General features: G+C 42.6%; 1 protein-coding gene across 2 annotated transcripts in view; it reads right to left on the bottom strand.

The window, feature by feature from the left end:
• The window catches only part of Kif3a (kinesin family member 3A), a 38429-nt gene that overhangs the window by 18649 nt on the left and 5864 nt on the right, over nucleotides 1–13916 (bottom strand). For both annotated transcript variants that reach the window (XM_038327560.1, XM_038327559.1), the window contains exons 3-8: nucleotides 8280–8424; nucleotides 8108–8192; nucleotides 5632–5737; nucleotides 1963–2102; nucleotides 1047–1244; nucleotides 602–776 (exon numbers count right to left, since the gene is read on the bottom strand). In XM_038327560.1, coding sequence (XP_038183488.1) covers nucleotides 602–776; nucleotides 1047–1244; nucleotides 1963–2102; nucleotides 5632–5737; nucleotides 8108–8192; nucleotides 8280–8424 — 849 coding nt within the window. The remainder of the gene's footprint in view (nucleotides 1–601; nucleotides 777–1046; nucleotides 1245–1962; nucleotides 2103–5631; nucleotides 5738–8107; nucleotides 8193–8279; nucleotides 8425–13916) is intronic.

Raw genomic sequence — 13916 nt, forward strand, 5'->3', positions numbered from 1 at the left:
CTCTGCCTCCCAAGTGCTGAGAATAAAGGTGTGCGCAACTGCCACCACCATCAGGGGCTGGGACTTACTTTGTAATCTAGATGGTCTTAGAAAACATTTTCTTGCCGGGCGGTAATAGCACATGCCTTTAATCCCAGAACTCAGGAGGCTGAGGTAGCAGGCGGATCTGTGAGTTTGAGGCCAGCCTGGTCTATAGAGCAAGTTCCAGGACGGGCTCCAAAGCTACACAGAGAAACTCAGTCTCGAAAAACCAAAAAAGAAAATAAACATTTTCTTAGAAGACTCATATTCCTCAGAAATAGTATTTTTAAATGTCAATGTTAGAATCTAACAAAGGGCTCAGGAGGTAAAATATTTGCCCTCTAAGTCTGACATGAGTTCAATCCCAAAAACCATAGTACAAGGGAGAATCAGCTCCCACAGGTGTCCTCTGGCCTTCACACATACACCACGGCATGAGCGTGCTTGCACTCACACGTATCCAACATACACAGATGCACATACGTAAGATACCTTAAATGTCAATGCTAGAGGCTATTGCTTGGCAGGTTGCTCTGGTCACCAGCAAGCCTCAACTGCAGTGAGCTTTATGAGAAGTTACCTTCCTCAAGCTTTCTCTTCAGCTCTTCTATCTCTTTCTGGAACTGACGAAGCAGAGCGTCCTTAGGGTCTTCGTTAATTCTCGCTTTGTTTTTAATGTTCTTGGCTCGGTTGGCATACCGCAAGGTACTGATGGTTTCATCGTAATTATAATCTGCTGGCCCAATATTTGCACACTGTTGAATTAGAAATGGAAATCATTCTAACACAGCTACTAATATCATCATTACCAAAACAAATGCCCGAACTAGACAGACAGCTTGGTCTTTGAAAAACCAGTATCAATCATATAGGTATGGAAACAATACAACCACAGGCAATTACATTTTGTAATACACAAAGAAAAGGAATTGATTTGTAAAATGCTATTCACATCAATTATGGAAATAAATTAGAATCTTAAATTTGCCTTAGACAAATCAACTATGCCATGACTGAAGACTTACCATCATGGTTTTTGAGTTCCCTCCCAAGGAATCCTGCAGAAGACGTGTCAGTTTAGAGTTCCGATATGGCACATGCGTGCTTTTCCCGTCCACCAAGGCAGAGATGACGTTGCCCAGGGTGGAGAGTGAAAGGTTGATTTTTGTAGCTTCCTTGAGGCGCTGTCCCGTGGCTCCAGTTTTCGCTTGTCTTTCTGACCCCTAGCAATAAACAGATAAAAACTAAAGTTTTTTTTAAAACCAAGAAGCACTTTTCTAAAATCTGGGTTTTTAAAAGTAATTTAAAATATTCCATGTAGCATCTGGAATTCACTTCAAAACAATAAGGGAAGAAGTAAGAATAGACAAAAAAAGTCTAGGCAGTAGGTGAAAAAAGCGCAGTCATAATGCTACTATATCTACTGTCAGATATCCCACAATAATAAACAATTTAAAATCACATGTACACCATGCCTTTTGGCTTTAAATTTTATTTTATTTTTTTTTTTATTTTTTGGTTTTTCGAGACAGGGTTTCTCTGTAGCTTTGGAGCCTGTCCTGGAACTAGTTCTTGTAGACCAGGCTGGTCTCGAACTCACAGAGATCCGCCTGCCTCTGCCTCCCGAGTGCTGGGATTAAAGGCGTGCGCCACCGCCGCCCAGCGGCTTTAAATTTTATTAACAGATAACTGGAGCACAGGACAAACTCTCCCTTGACTGGTAGCATCCTGTGGGCTAGAGAAATGGCTCAAAGGTTAAGAACACTGAATGCTCTTCCAAGGGTGCTGAGTTCAATTCCCAGTGCTAACATAGTGGCTCACAACCAGCTGCAATGAGATCTGGTGCCCTCTTCTGGTCTGCAAGCACACATGCAGGCAGAACACTGTATACATAATAAATAAATCAATCTTTAGGGGAAAAAGTAGCGTCCTGTTACTTACAGCGAGATCCACAAGATGGAGTTTCCCCATCCTGACATGCATGTTTCCATCAACACCTTTCTCGCTACACTCTATAGTAATTGTAAAGATGGCATGGGACCTTGAACTGTGCTCATTCATGTTAGTTGCACCAACAGAACCTTTAACAAAGAAAAGAAACCCTTAAAAACTGTAACAGAATGCCTTTATGTTTACTTTTTTTGTTTGTTTCGACAGGGTGTTCTGTAGCCCAGGCTGTCCTTGAACTTTCATCTCCTATCTCTCTACCTCCTGTACCACCACACCCAGCTTATGGAGTGCTGGGGATTGACCCAGGACTCTATGCATGCTAGATAAGCACTCTGCCAACTGAGTTATCCTCAGCCATCTGTAATGAGATCTGGCACCCTCTTCAGGCCTACAGGCATACATGCTGACAAAAACACTGTATATTTAATAAACAAACAAACAAACAAATGGGGAAAATTGCTGACAACTCTTTCCAGAGAGAATTTTGTTTGGGACTCTAAACCACAGACTGATTTGCACACACACATTAGAAATCAGTCCAACACTATTTAAAACAGTGAGACCAGAAAGATCCAACACAATATTGTTTAATCTACTACAGAATAGTTAAGTCACTAATCGGTCATTAAAAACATGATGCGGGGGTGGAGAGATGGCTCAGAGGTTAAGAGCACTGGCTGCTCTTCCAGAAGTCATGAGTTCAATTCCCAGCAACCACATGGTGGTTCACAACCATCTGTAATGAGATGTGGTGTTCTCTTCTGGCATTCAGGCAAACATGCAGACAGAACACTGTATATATAGTAAATAAAATAAACCTTCAAAACACACACACACACGGGGTAGATCCATATCCAGCAGCATCAAAAGATGCCAATTCCACAGGAACTTTGTTAAACCATGAAGAGTTTGGCATGGATGGTGCATGTCTTTAATCTCAGTGCTTTGAGGCAGAAGCAGATGAACCTGTGAGCCAGGTTCATCTACTTATCAAGTTCCAGGCCAACCAGAACTACCTGTGAGACTTTGTAGTGAGACTTTTGCTAAAATCAAAAGTAAACAAACAAAAATTTTAACACAAGCTAAGCAATCAGTGTAGAGTTTCATTCTTATAATCTAGTACTTAGGAGGCTAAGGCAGGAGGATCACAAGCTTGAGGCCAGTGTGGGCAAGACAGTTAGTTCTGTCTGGTGTAGAACTCCCTATGTAGACAAAGCTGGCCTCAGTCTCAGGGTCCATCTCCTCCGCCTCTTGAACACTGGGTGTAGAAGGCCATGGGAATGCACATCAGTGACAACTAACTAGTGTTTAACAAGCCAGCCCACCTAGAAAGGCCATGGAGTCACCGGCTCTGGAAACCAATTGCTCCTGTCTGTAGTCTCTCATGAGTCACTTCATTTATTCCCTAAGAACAGCTTTGGGTGCATTTATTCTCACTGCTTGTGTGTTTATCTCATGAAAATATTCCATCCACTGGGCACACATAGCTGTGGATGGTCAGGAAGATGACTTCTACTATTGTATAATTCTGATGAACAGAAATAATACTAGGGTATTTTACATTACTCAGACTGACACAGGGTTCTCAGTCACAAAGACAGCCTTTTACACAGACAGTAACTTTAGACTTCAGAGCAGATTCAAAGCAGGCTGGCTGTCCCTAGAGACTATCTGTTTGTCCCTAGAGACAAATACATGAGGTCATTTTCCCAGGTGTTGTTTTACTGAGTCAAGACAGAGCTTGAAGCAACTTTAGTCTGCATGTACTCCCCAGCCTCAGGGTTCACCTCAGGGTTCAGTCAACTGTTTACTGTCTGGGAACCCTCACCAGCTTAGAGCTACGTGTAAGGCCACAGTTGCTCACTGGCCAGTCACTGTGACATTCCTAGCCCAAGACAAACTACATGACTTATCTTGGGTTTTGAGTATGAGTCGGGCCCTGAACATGTAACTTATAATTAACTGTTCAGAGTTTGTCTGTGGAAGAGAGAGAGCAGAGATGCAGAGAGAGAAGACGGCTGCTGGGGGAGAGAGAAGTGTGAGGGAATGAATGAGGAGTGATGAGTAACGAGCGAGCGAGAGAGCGATACAGAAGTGTAAGTGAATGAGTGTGAGAGTGGGTGTGTGTGAAGAGAAATATGCAGCAGTAAAGAGATGTAACTGAATATAAAATATGTAACTCAGCAGGACAGGGATGTAGTATGTAAAGAGAGACTGTCAAGAAACAGATTATTTAAGTTGAAGTTCCTTTCTTACTAAGCTACCAGCAGAAAGCATGTGTTTTCCCCCCAGACAGAAAAGTCTAGCAACCCTCAGATCAGAATCTTTCCTATGTCCCTGCTACTCTGAGGCATTCTCTTGGCTACCCTGAGCAGATCTAGGGGCTGGCCTCCCACAGTTTGCGTCAACTGGGATTAAAGAAAGGTATATGCCATCATACTTGGCAAGACTTTTATTTTTTAGATGAGAAATCTATAACAATTATAGAAGAAAATGTTGGTTTAATTTTGCTTTTCTTTTCAACAGAAGGGAAGCGGTATATATTCTAGCTAACACTCACCCTACCATGTAGCGACTAAATTACCTTAGACATGGTACTGAAACTACATTTCAGTTTCCTCATTCATAAAGGAGGAACTTTATATCCCCATAGACTACACTGAAGATTGGTCATCCTGATAAAGCACACAGCACAAGCACTTCGCACTAAAGTGCTCAAACAAAATGCTGTATTTTAACTAGCAAGCTCTAACAGTATGATAGCTTCAAAGCCTGGCACTATTAAGAGGCTGGAGAGCTGGACCTGGTGGCACACACCTTTTATACCAGCACTTAGAAGGTAGAAACAGGTGGATCTCCGTGAGTACAAGGCCAGCCTGGTATACAGTGTATATACAGTGAGTTCTAGGACAGCCAAGGCTATGTAGAGAATCTTATATCAAGAAAACAAAAAAAATGAAAAAAAGAGGATGGAGAGATGGCTCTGCAGTCAAGAGTATCTACTGCTCTTCAGAGGACCTGAGTTTGGGTCCCAGCACCAACATGACTGATCACAATTATCTGTAACTTCAGTGCCAGGAAATCTTATGCCCTCTTCTGGCCTTCGTGGGCAATGCATACATGTGGTGCACTTACATGCATACAGGCAACATACTCATATACATAAAATAAAAATAAATAAAGTCACTGGGTGGTGGTATCGCATGCCTTTAATCCTAGCACTCAGGAGGCAGAGGTAGGCAGATCTCTGTGAATTTGCGGTCAGCCTGGTCTACAGAGTGAGTTCCAGGACAGGCTCCAAAGCTACACAAAGAAACCCTATCTCAAAAAAATAAACAAATAAATAAAGTCTTACTAGGACAGTAAGACCCTGCCTCTAAATAAATGAATAAGGAAGGAAAAGAAAGGGAAGGAAAGGAAAGGGAAGGAAAGGGAAGGAAGAAACGAAGGAAGGAAGGAAGCAGAAGAAAGACTGGTATTAATGAAAAGAAAGCTTCAGTCAGCATAAAAACACTCTATGCTATTGTTCACTCACATATGCTCCCTGGACAGTAAAGAAAAAGAATAGACTTTAAAAAAAAATTCACCCTCTATTGGGCAAAAGCTTCTTAACCAGCATTCAAATACAGGCATTTCATCACAGTTATGTAACACACTTACGATTTTTGTGGCCCAGTGTCATGATTCTATCCATATCGTCAGCATTATTGACCACATAAGCTGATAAATCTTTGATATACACTCCCACATCAGGCCTTTCTTTAACCTAAAAAGCAAACATAAATCATGCCTAAGACTATATTTATGATGTAAAATTTCCAGTTATTTTTGTGCAACTACTGTTACAGCAAGTATGGCTATGAACGGTGACCACACTCACACAGGTGATAATGCAGGAGTACAAACAAATGCTGCACACAAAAGTATCTGCGATGCCATGAGTAAAATATAAGGCAGCATGAGAGGAGAGTTCACTAAAAACTGTACGCGTTGCGTGCGTGCATGCAGTGTATGCCAGTGCCAGGGCACACAGGTCAGAAGACAACACATGGGAGTTGGTGCTCTCCTTCCACTATGTGAATCCTTAGAGGAAAGCCCCTTTACCTGTTGAACCATCTTGCCACTCTGGGAATGTACTCAAGGACAAGCTAGTAAAAAGCCCAGGGTAAGCATTAGCAAAGTGATATTTAACCTAAAACTTGCAAAAATAGAAGGCAGACTGGTTTTGGGGTAGGAGAACACTGGCAAGGATCTTCAAATAGAAAAATCAAGCCAGGCACTTACAAAAATAAAAAAATCCAATACTAGTATTTAAAAGGTTCATTTTTCCTTGTTTGTCTTTGTATCTTAAAATATTTTTAAGATGGCAATATCTCTCAAACTTACCACCCGACTCAGCAGCTGTGCTTCAGTGACTTATGCTCAGATGGGTTTGTATTTGTGGCAGATGCAGGTAATTTTTGTTAGTACCCTTTGTACAAAAAGGACCTTAGTCTGGTAAACACTCTATTCCAATTTGTTTTCATGCTTCTTTTTTATTTATTTATTTTCTCATACAATACATCCCAACCATAGCCTCTCCTCCCTCCACTCCTTCCAGTCTCTACTTCCCATCTCCTCCTTCTCCTGAATCCTCCCTCCTCCTCCTCCCTGCTCCCACTGTTCCTCCCTTTCCCTTCAGAAAAAAAAAAAAAGCAGGCCTTCCAGTGATATCAACAGAACAAAGCACAAGTGTGGTTGTTTGAAAGAAAATGGCCCCCCAAAGGGAGTGGCACGATTAGGAGGTGTGGCCTTGCTGGAGGAAGTGCGTCACTGTGGGTATGGGCTTTGAGGTCTCTTTTGCTCAAGCTTCCCTCAGTGTGACTGTCAGTCAAGTCAAGATGTAGCCAGCACCACATCTGCCTGCACGCTGCCATGCTCCCCAACATGACGATAATGGACTGAACCTCTGAAACTGTAAGTGAGCCACCCCAATTAAATGTTTTCTTTATAAAAGTTGCTGTGAAGCCGGGCGGTGGTGGCGCAAGCCTTTATTTAATCCCAGCACTCGGGAGGCAGAGGCAGGCGGATCTCTGTGAGTTCGAGATCAGCCTGGTTTACAAGAGCTAGCTCCAGGACAGGCTCTAAAGCTGCAGAGAAACCCTGTCTCGAAAAACCAAAAAAATTGAAATAAAATAAAATAATAAACTAAAAGTTGCTGTGGACATGGTGTCTCTTCACAGCAATAAAAACCTAACTAAGACAGAGATGCAACAAGACTAAGCACAAACCTTCATATCTAGGCTGGATGAGGCAACCCAGTAGAAGAAAAAGGATCCCAACAGCAGATAAAAGGGTCAAACATGAGCTGGAGAGATGGTTCAGAGGTTAAGAGCACTGGCTGCTCTTCCAAAGGACTCAGGTTCAATTCCCAGCACCCACATGGCAGCTCATAACCATCTGCAACTCCAGTTTCAGGGGATCTGACACCTTCTCACAGACATACATACAGGCAAAACCCCAATGTACACTAATTAAAAGCTTACTTCTGATATATATATATATATATATATATATATATATATATATATATATATTTTTTTTTTTTTAAAAAAGTCTAAGACTCCTCCACTCTCACTCTTATGAATCCCACAAACACCCCAGGCTAAACTAGCACAGTGTGTGTAAAGACCTAGCACCCATGCAAACTTTTTGATTATTGCTTCAGTCTCTGTGAACCCCTGTGAGCCCAGCTTAGTTGATTCTGTGGACCATGTTCTCCTAGTGTCCTCAACCCTCTGACTTCTATAATCCTTCCTCCCCATCTTCTGCAGGGTTCCCCAAGCTCTATCTAATGTTTGGGGGGGGGGGTGTCTCTGCATCTGCTCCCATCAGCTGCTGGAGGAAGCCTCTCTGGTGACAGCTGGACTAGGTACTCATCTATGAGTGCAGCAGTCTGTTCCAATTTTTTTTTTCATTTTTTTTCAAGACAGTTTCTCTGTGTAGCCCTGACTGTTCTGGAACTCACTCTGTAGACCAGAGTGGCCTCGAACTCACAGAGATCCACCTGCCTCTGCCTCTTGAGTGCTGGGACTAAAGGCATGCGCCACTATACCCCGCACTCCAATTTTTAGCTTAACTCCAATTTCATCCTTACCTCTAACCGTTGTGTCTGATCCTTGCCCAAAAGGTCTCGCACTTCTTCATTATATATCTCCAAGTATGACACTCGGACCAAAAACCTGCAAGTACAAAGGAATATTCAATGTCGTAAGATGCCGTTCCCAGGTCTGAACCTCTCAATATTAGGAGAGAAAGCACTCGCTCACCTTGTGTCTCCCTCTGCTTTTGCAATGTGACCAAATATGTGAGCAAATGAGTTGGGGATGACTCCTCTGAGCCCTGGCACAGCACGGACACCTTCCATGGTGAAAGTCTTGCCTGTCCCAGTCTGTCCATACGCAAAAATGGTCCCTGAAAAAGGTGCAGAAAGCCTGTTACTTCCAGAATCTAATGATCTAGAACAATGAATCTTAAAATTAAGCTGTTGGCACTGTTATGTAATGTAATATTTCATGTGTATTTTAATAAATAAAGCTTGCCTGAAGATCAGAGAGTAAAACAGTCCCAATGTCAGCCTTACAGACCAGGCAGTGGTGACACACACACCTTTAACCCCAGTAGCCACACTAGTTTGCCATAGAAACCAGGAGGTAGTGATTCACGCCTTTAATCCCAGCCCTAGAGAGGAATATAAAACAGGAGGAGACAGTTCCCAGTCTCATTCTGAGATTCCTGGAGCCAGGATCGTCATTTCGGACTGAGCTATTGGTAAGAGCTAATGGCTGGCTGTTTTGCTTTTCTGACCTTCAGGTTGAATGCCCCCCACCCCCATATCTGTCTCTGGGTTTTTATTAATCATGCTACAATGTAACACACTCCCTCAACTAAAACTTCATTCTAAAGATAGGCACACTGGCACATATCTATAATCTCAGCACTGGAAAGGAAGAGCGATAGGATCATTGCAAGACTGAGGGCAGCTTGGGCTACACAGTGAGACTGTCTCAAAAAAAAAGGGGGGGGCTGGCTGGTGGTAATGCATGTCTTTAATACCAGCACTTGGAGGCAGCAGCAGGTGGACTGTTGTGAGTTCTAGGACAACCAAAGTTATACAGAGAAACCCCATCTCAAAAACAAACTGGGCAGTGGTGGCCAGTAAATCCTCCTTCTGCTTCCAGCCTGAGCTCTCTCTTTTTCCCACTCTCTCCTGAAGAGGTAGCTTTTCCTCCCCCCAATTCTCTCTCTCTCTCTCTGCTTTCCCCCCTTCTCCCTCTGTAACCCACTAAATAAATCTAAATAAATATCCAACCTCACTCTGCATGGCGTGCCTATCTATCTATCTCTCTCACCTGCCAAGGTCTCTCACCTGCCTAGGTCTCTCATCCGCCACTGGGCTCCCTGCCTGGGACTCACTGCCCACTACTGCCCCTTGGGGAACGGCACCTTTTTATTTTAACCATTACACTAAGTATTGTTGAAGCACCAGAATCAACAAAACACTCCTAATAACTAATCTTTAGAAAATATCTTAAACCCTAAATGCAAATTTCTTATGTTGGCTGGTTGAGGTAGCCCCTGCCTTTAATTCCAAGAAGGGAGAGGCAGATGGGATTTTAAGGCCAGAATAGTCTATATAGTGACATCCAGAATGGCAGTGGTTACACAGTGACACCTTGTCTCAAAAAAAAGGAAAGAAAATTTATATTGTAGTTAATTCTAATTAAATTGGAGGAGGCCATTAAATTACAGGCCACAAAGGACAGCAAAAGCATGTAGAACACAGGCTACAAAGCGGAAACATCTGTTTGAGTCCACCACATCTAATGCTTGACTCAGATTGACTTCCAGAGAAGTCTGCACAGTGGTAAACAGGGTGAGACGGCCTATTCTACACAGAGTAGAATCAAATGAAAACGTTTACAAACTCTGGTCTTATGGTGAGAAACAAATCTAGACAAAGTAGGGACATAACCAGGCATGGGGATAGCTGGGGGAGGAAGAGGACAGAGGTCAAGGAGACGTGAGCTTACACTAAGATTCAAAATGTACAAGAAAGAACCAGAAGGGACACAAGGAGAAAAACAGAGACTTCTAGGAACTGAAGCCACCAGGATGGAAGAAACAGAGATGGAAAACGAAGATGGATTCACAGAAAGTCAGAGAAACAGGCAGACCCCATCACATAAGTTTATGGAAGCCATGGCCTAAAGCAATATAAACCCAGAGAGGCTGTTCTGTCAGAGTTGCAGCTTCCAGATAACTGTGGCTCCAAGTGCCAATACTGGAACAAGCAGGGAAGCTGTGCAGACATCAGTGAGAGCGCGGAAGGCCAGGACAACATACAGAGTGACCTGAATGTCAATGAGGGGTTTTAGGTGACAATGATATGGTAAAGCCAGCACACTGGCTTCCGTCCATTTATTTGCATTTATTTGGCTCTGGTGGGGACAGCCCCATTGAGGAGGCTTTGCACAGTTCCACCAGAGCAGTCTATACTTTGCTGTGAACCTAAAACTACTCTAAAAATAAAGTCTATTATTATTTCTTGATAGGGTCTCATTATGTTTCCCAGGCGAATCCTGAACTTCTGGCTTATGTGATCTTCCTATATTGGCTTTCCAAGTAGCTGGTACAGGCATGCATTAATGAACCTAGCTAATAGCATTTTAAAACAGGTAAAGATTAATACCTGCCCCCCAAATCCAAAACATTATACCTAAATTACATTTCAGCAATGGAGAACGGGCTGAACTAAGTGTTACAGCATCCCTAAGTGTCATCTCTTCCAATTTGTTCTACCGTCACTACAATTCCCAGAGCTGGCACAAGACAATGGAAATAGGCACCAACTCGCTAGCCAAACACCATTCTTCATTGTATTTATTTTTAAAACTACACAACTCTGTTAACTCAAAATTAAAGCAGTGACATTTTTTATTTCAACCAAGAAGGAGTAACACGGACTAAATTAACCAACCATACTGGCCAGAACTGAAAGTAGAAAAAATGAAAGTAACAGTTTTTAAATAATTAAAAAACAATCTAATCCAGGTGTGGTGGCATACATATTTAGCTCAGCACTCAGGAAGCAGAGGTAGGTGGATATCTGTGAGTTCAAGGTCAGACTGATCATAGTGATTTCTATGCAGTCAGAATTACATAGAAAGACTCTGTCTCAATAAAACAAAAACAAAAAAATCCTGGTCTCCATGCTCCTGCCCTTAACTGAAGCCCTGAGGAAACTTCCCAATCGTTATATTTTAGTTATGTTTTAATAAATAAAGTTTGCCTGAAGATCAAAGGTTAAAATTAAGCCACTAGAGGCCAGGCAGTGAAGTCACACACCTTTAAACCCAGAAGACAGAGGCAGGTGGATCTCTGTGAGTTCAAGGCCACCCTGGGCTAAACAAGATCAGTGCAGAAACAGAGCCAGGTGGTGGTGGCTCACACCTTTAATCCCAGTACCAAAGGGGAATATAAAACGAGAGAGGACAAAGGCTCAGGGTTCAGTCGGCAGTCGCCCAGTCTTGGTAGAGGTTAAGACTTCTTTAGTGGCTGGCTGTTTTGCTTTTCTGATCTTCAGCTTGAACCCCAATATCTGTTACCATGTTTTTATTATTCGTGCTACACTTCCCTATGTTGAAAGCCAGGAACTGGCCTGGGCCTCAGGGGTTTATGGTAGGAAGCTTATGCCATCTCTTCAGCCTCACCTGAGGACTGAGACTGGGGCCTCATTCACCCCAGTTCCTCACCTACAGCAGACACAGGCAAATGCTTGTTAAATAGGTCAAATACAGATCTTAGGAAAGATCAACAAATCCAAGTCATAGAACAAGAGAAGGCCACAAATAGAGGCCACCAGACTTCCTGTGAGAACTTCAAAATGAGACTAAAGTGACCAAAGTTTGGAGGGGGCAGTGTCCTGGGGAGAGAGATGCAGAGAGCGCTCTGGACACTGGCAAAGGATCCTCAAGCATCCAGCTGAGTACCCAGATACAAGAATGAGGAAGGAAGCTATCTAAAGGGGTTGGGGAGAAGTTTGTGGAAAGACTGGAAAGAAGAAAGGTCAATATTCACACTAGCCAAGAATAGACTGGAAAACCCCACAATTCACAGAATGTTCAATACAATACACAAAAAGATCTTACCTCAACAGTGGGAAGGAGGGAGCACTGTTGTGGTCTTTTTTAATTCTTTTTTAGTTCTATAAACATTGCCACATTTACAAAAAAAGCAAAATGATATATAGTCTATTAAAAAAAATCAGTTGGGACTGGAGAGATGAACCAGGAGTTAAGAGCACTGTCTGCTCTTCTGGAAGACCTGAGTTCAATTTCCAGCACCCACACGGTGGCTCACAACCATCTGTAATGAGATCTGGTGCCCTCTTCTGGCATAAAGTTGTACATGCAGATATAGCACCCATATACATAAAATAAATAAATCTTTAAAAAATATTGTATGAAATAAAAAAAGAAATAAATCAGTCAACTAAAACTTAGTCAAACTGAGAACAGCCAGAATTAGTGCCAAAGCACAGCAACAGGGCTAGAGACGCGGATGTGAGACACGAAGACCCCAGACAATTAGACACACAGACCACAGTGTGGGGGACGGAAACTGCAGTGAGAGCACTGAGGGCAAACGGCGTCACAGAGAGAGCAGTAACCAGGAAACAATCACACAAGCAAAACAGAGAAGGCAGAGAACAAAAACGGAGCAGAGCTTCGGGCAGCCAAGACAGTTTCAAGTGCTCCTACACATCTCTGGAGTTTCCTAAACAAATGAGGATGAGGACTACAAATATCTGAAGAACAGCACAAAATGTCCCAAAAAGGATGAAATCTATAATCCACAAATCCAAAATGTTTAACACCACAAAGAGACACAATGAAAGACTCAAAAAAGCATGTACAATCAAATTAGATGAAACCAACAATAAAGCAAAAAGTCTTCAAGGCAACTGAGAAAGACATACTTGGGATGATGGTGGGGCAGACTCCACCGCAGCACTGTTAGATTTCCACTTTCAGAACACTGAGATGTTCTGCGGGCAGAGGCACTGGCCATGCTAATCTGAGTTTGAGCCCTGGAACTACTGAACCAATTCCACAGAGGTGTCCTTTGGCCTCCACACAAGCCCCGTGGCATGTACACACCCTTCTCCCTCCCCCCTCACATACACACACACACACACACACACACACTTTTTTAAAAAAGAAAGGTACTTTCAATATCAAAACCACAAATGAATTAAAAGGATGGAAAAAGGACACAGCATGCTAACACCAATCAAAAGACAAACCACAAGGTCTATATCAATACCAGACAAGAGCCAGTTCCAGAGCAAAGAGTAAGGGGAATGATTTCACAGGGTTGAGGCCGTAGCTTAGTGGCAGAGCACTTGCCTGTAAGCACAAAGCACTGGGGCAGGGGGAAAAAAAGTCAAAAACAGAAAAAAAAAAGTCACCAAGATGGCAAACGTGGGTAATACATGCATGCTTGCTGGTACAAACACATAAACATGTGCACATACATACACAAAGTATAACAGAAAGCATCCTAAAATGGGAAGCAAAAACATGGTCTATATGTCAAAGTCTTTTAGGTAACACCAAAGAAGTTATACGGCGGATGGACACAGGCTCACCAGCCCACCAGTCAAAGGAGTATATTTCCCTAAGATCAGGAGGAGACAACAACGTCCACTCTGTGTTCACTGGAGTTCCTGGCCAAAGTATCAGGCAACAAAATGAAATTAAAAGCAAAAGATTGGAAAGAAAAGTAAAAACTATCTTTACTGGCAGACAATATACTTATGCATGTAGAAAATCCTAGAGAATTTTTTTTTTAAGTATAAGGATCTGAATTTGATCACCAACCCCACCCCAGGGGCAAACACT

Source organism: Arvicola amphibius, chromosome 4 (assembly GCF_903992535.2).
Source record: "Arvicola amphibius chromosome 4, mArvAmp1.2, whole genome shotgun sequence".
In the NCBI taxonomy this organism is placed as follows: domain Eukaryota; kingdom Metazoa; phylum Chordata; class Mammalia; order Rodentia; family Cricetidae; genus Arvicola; species Arvicola amphibius.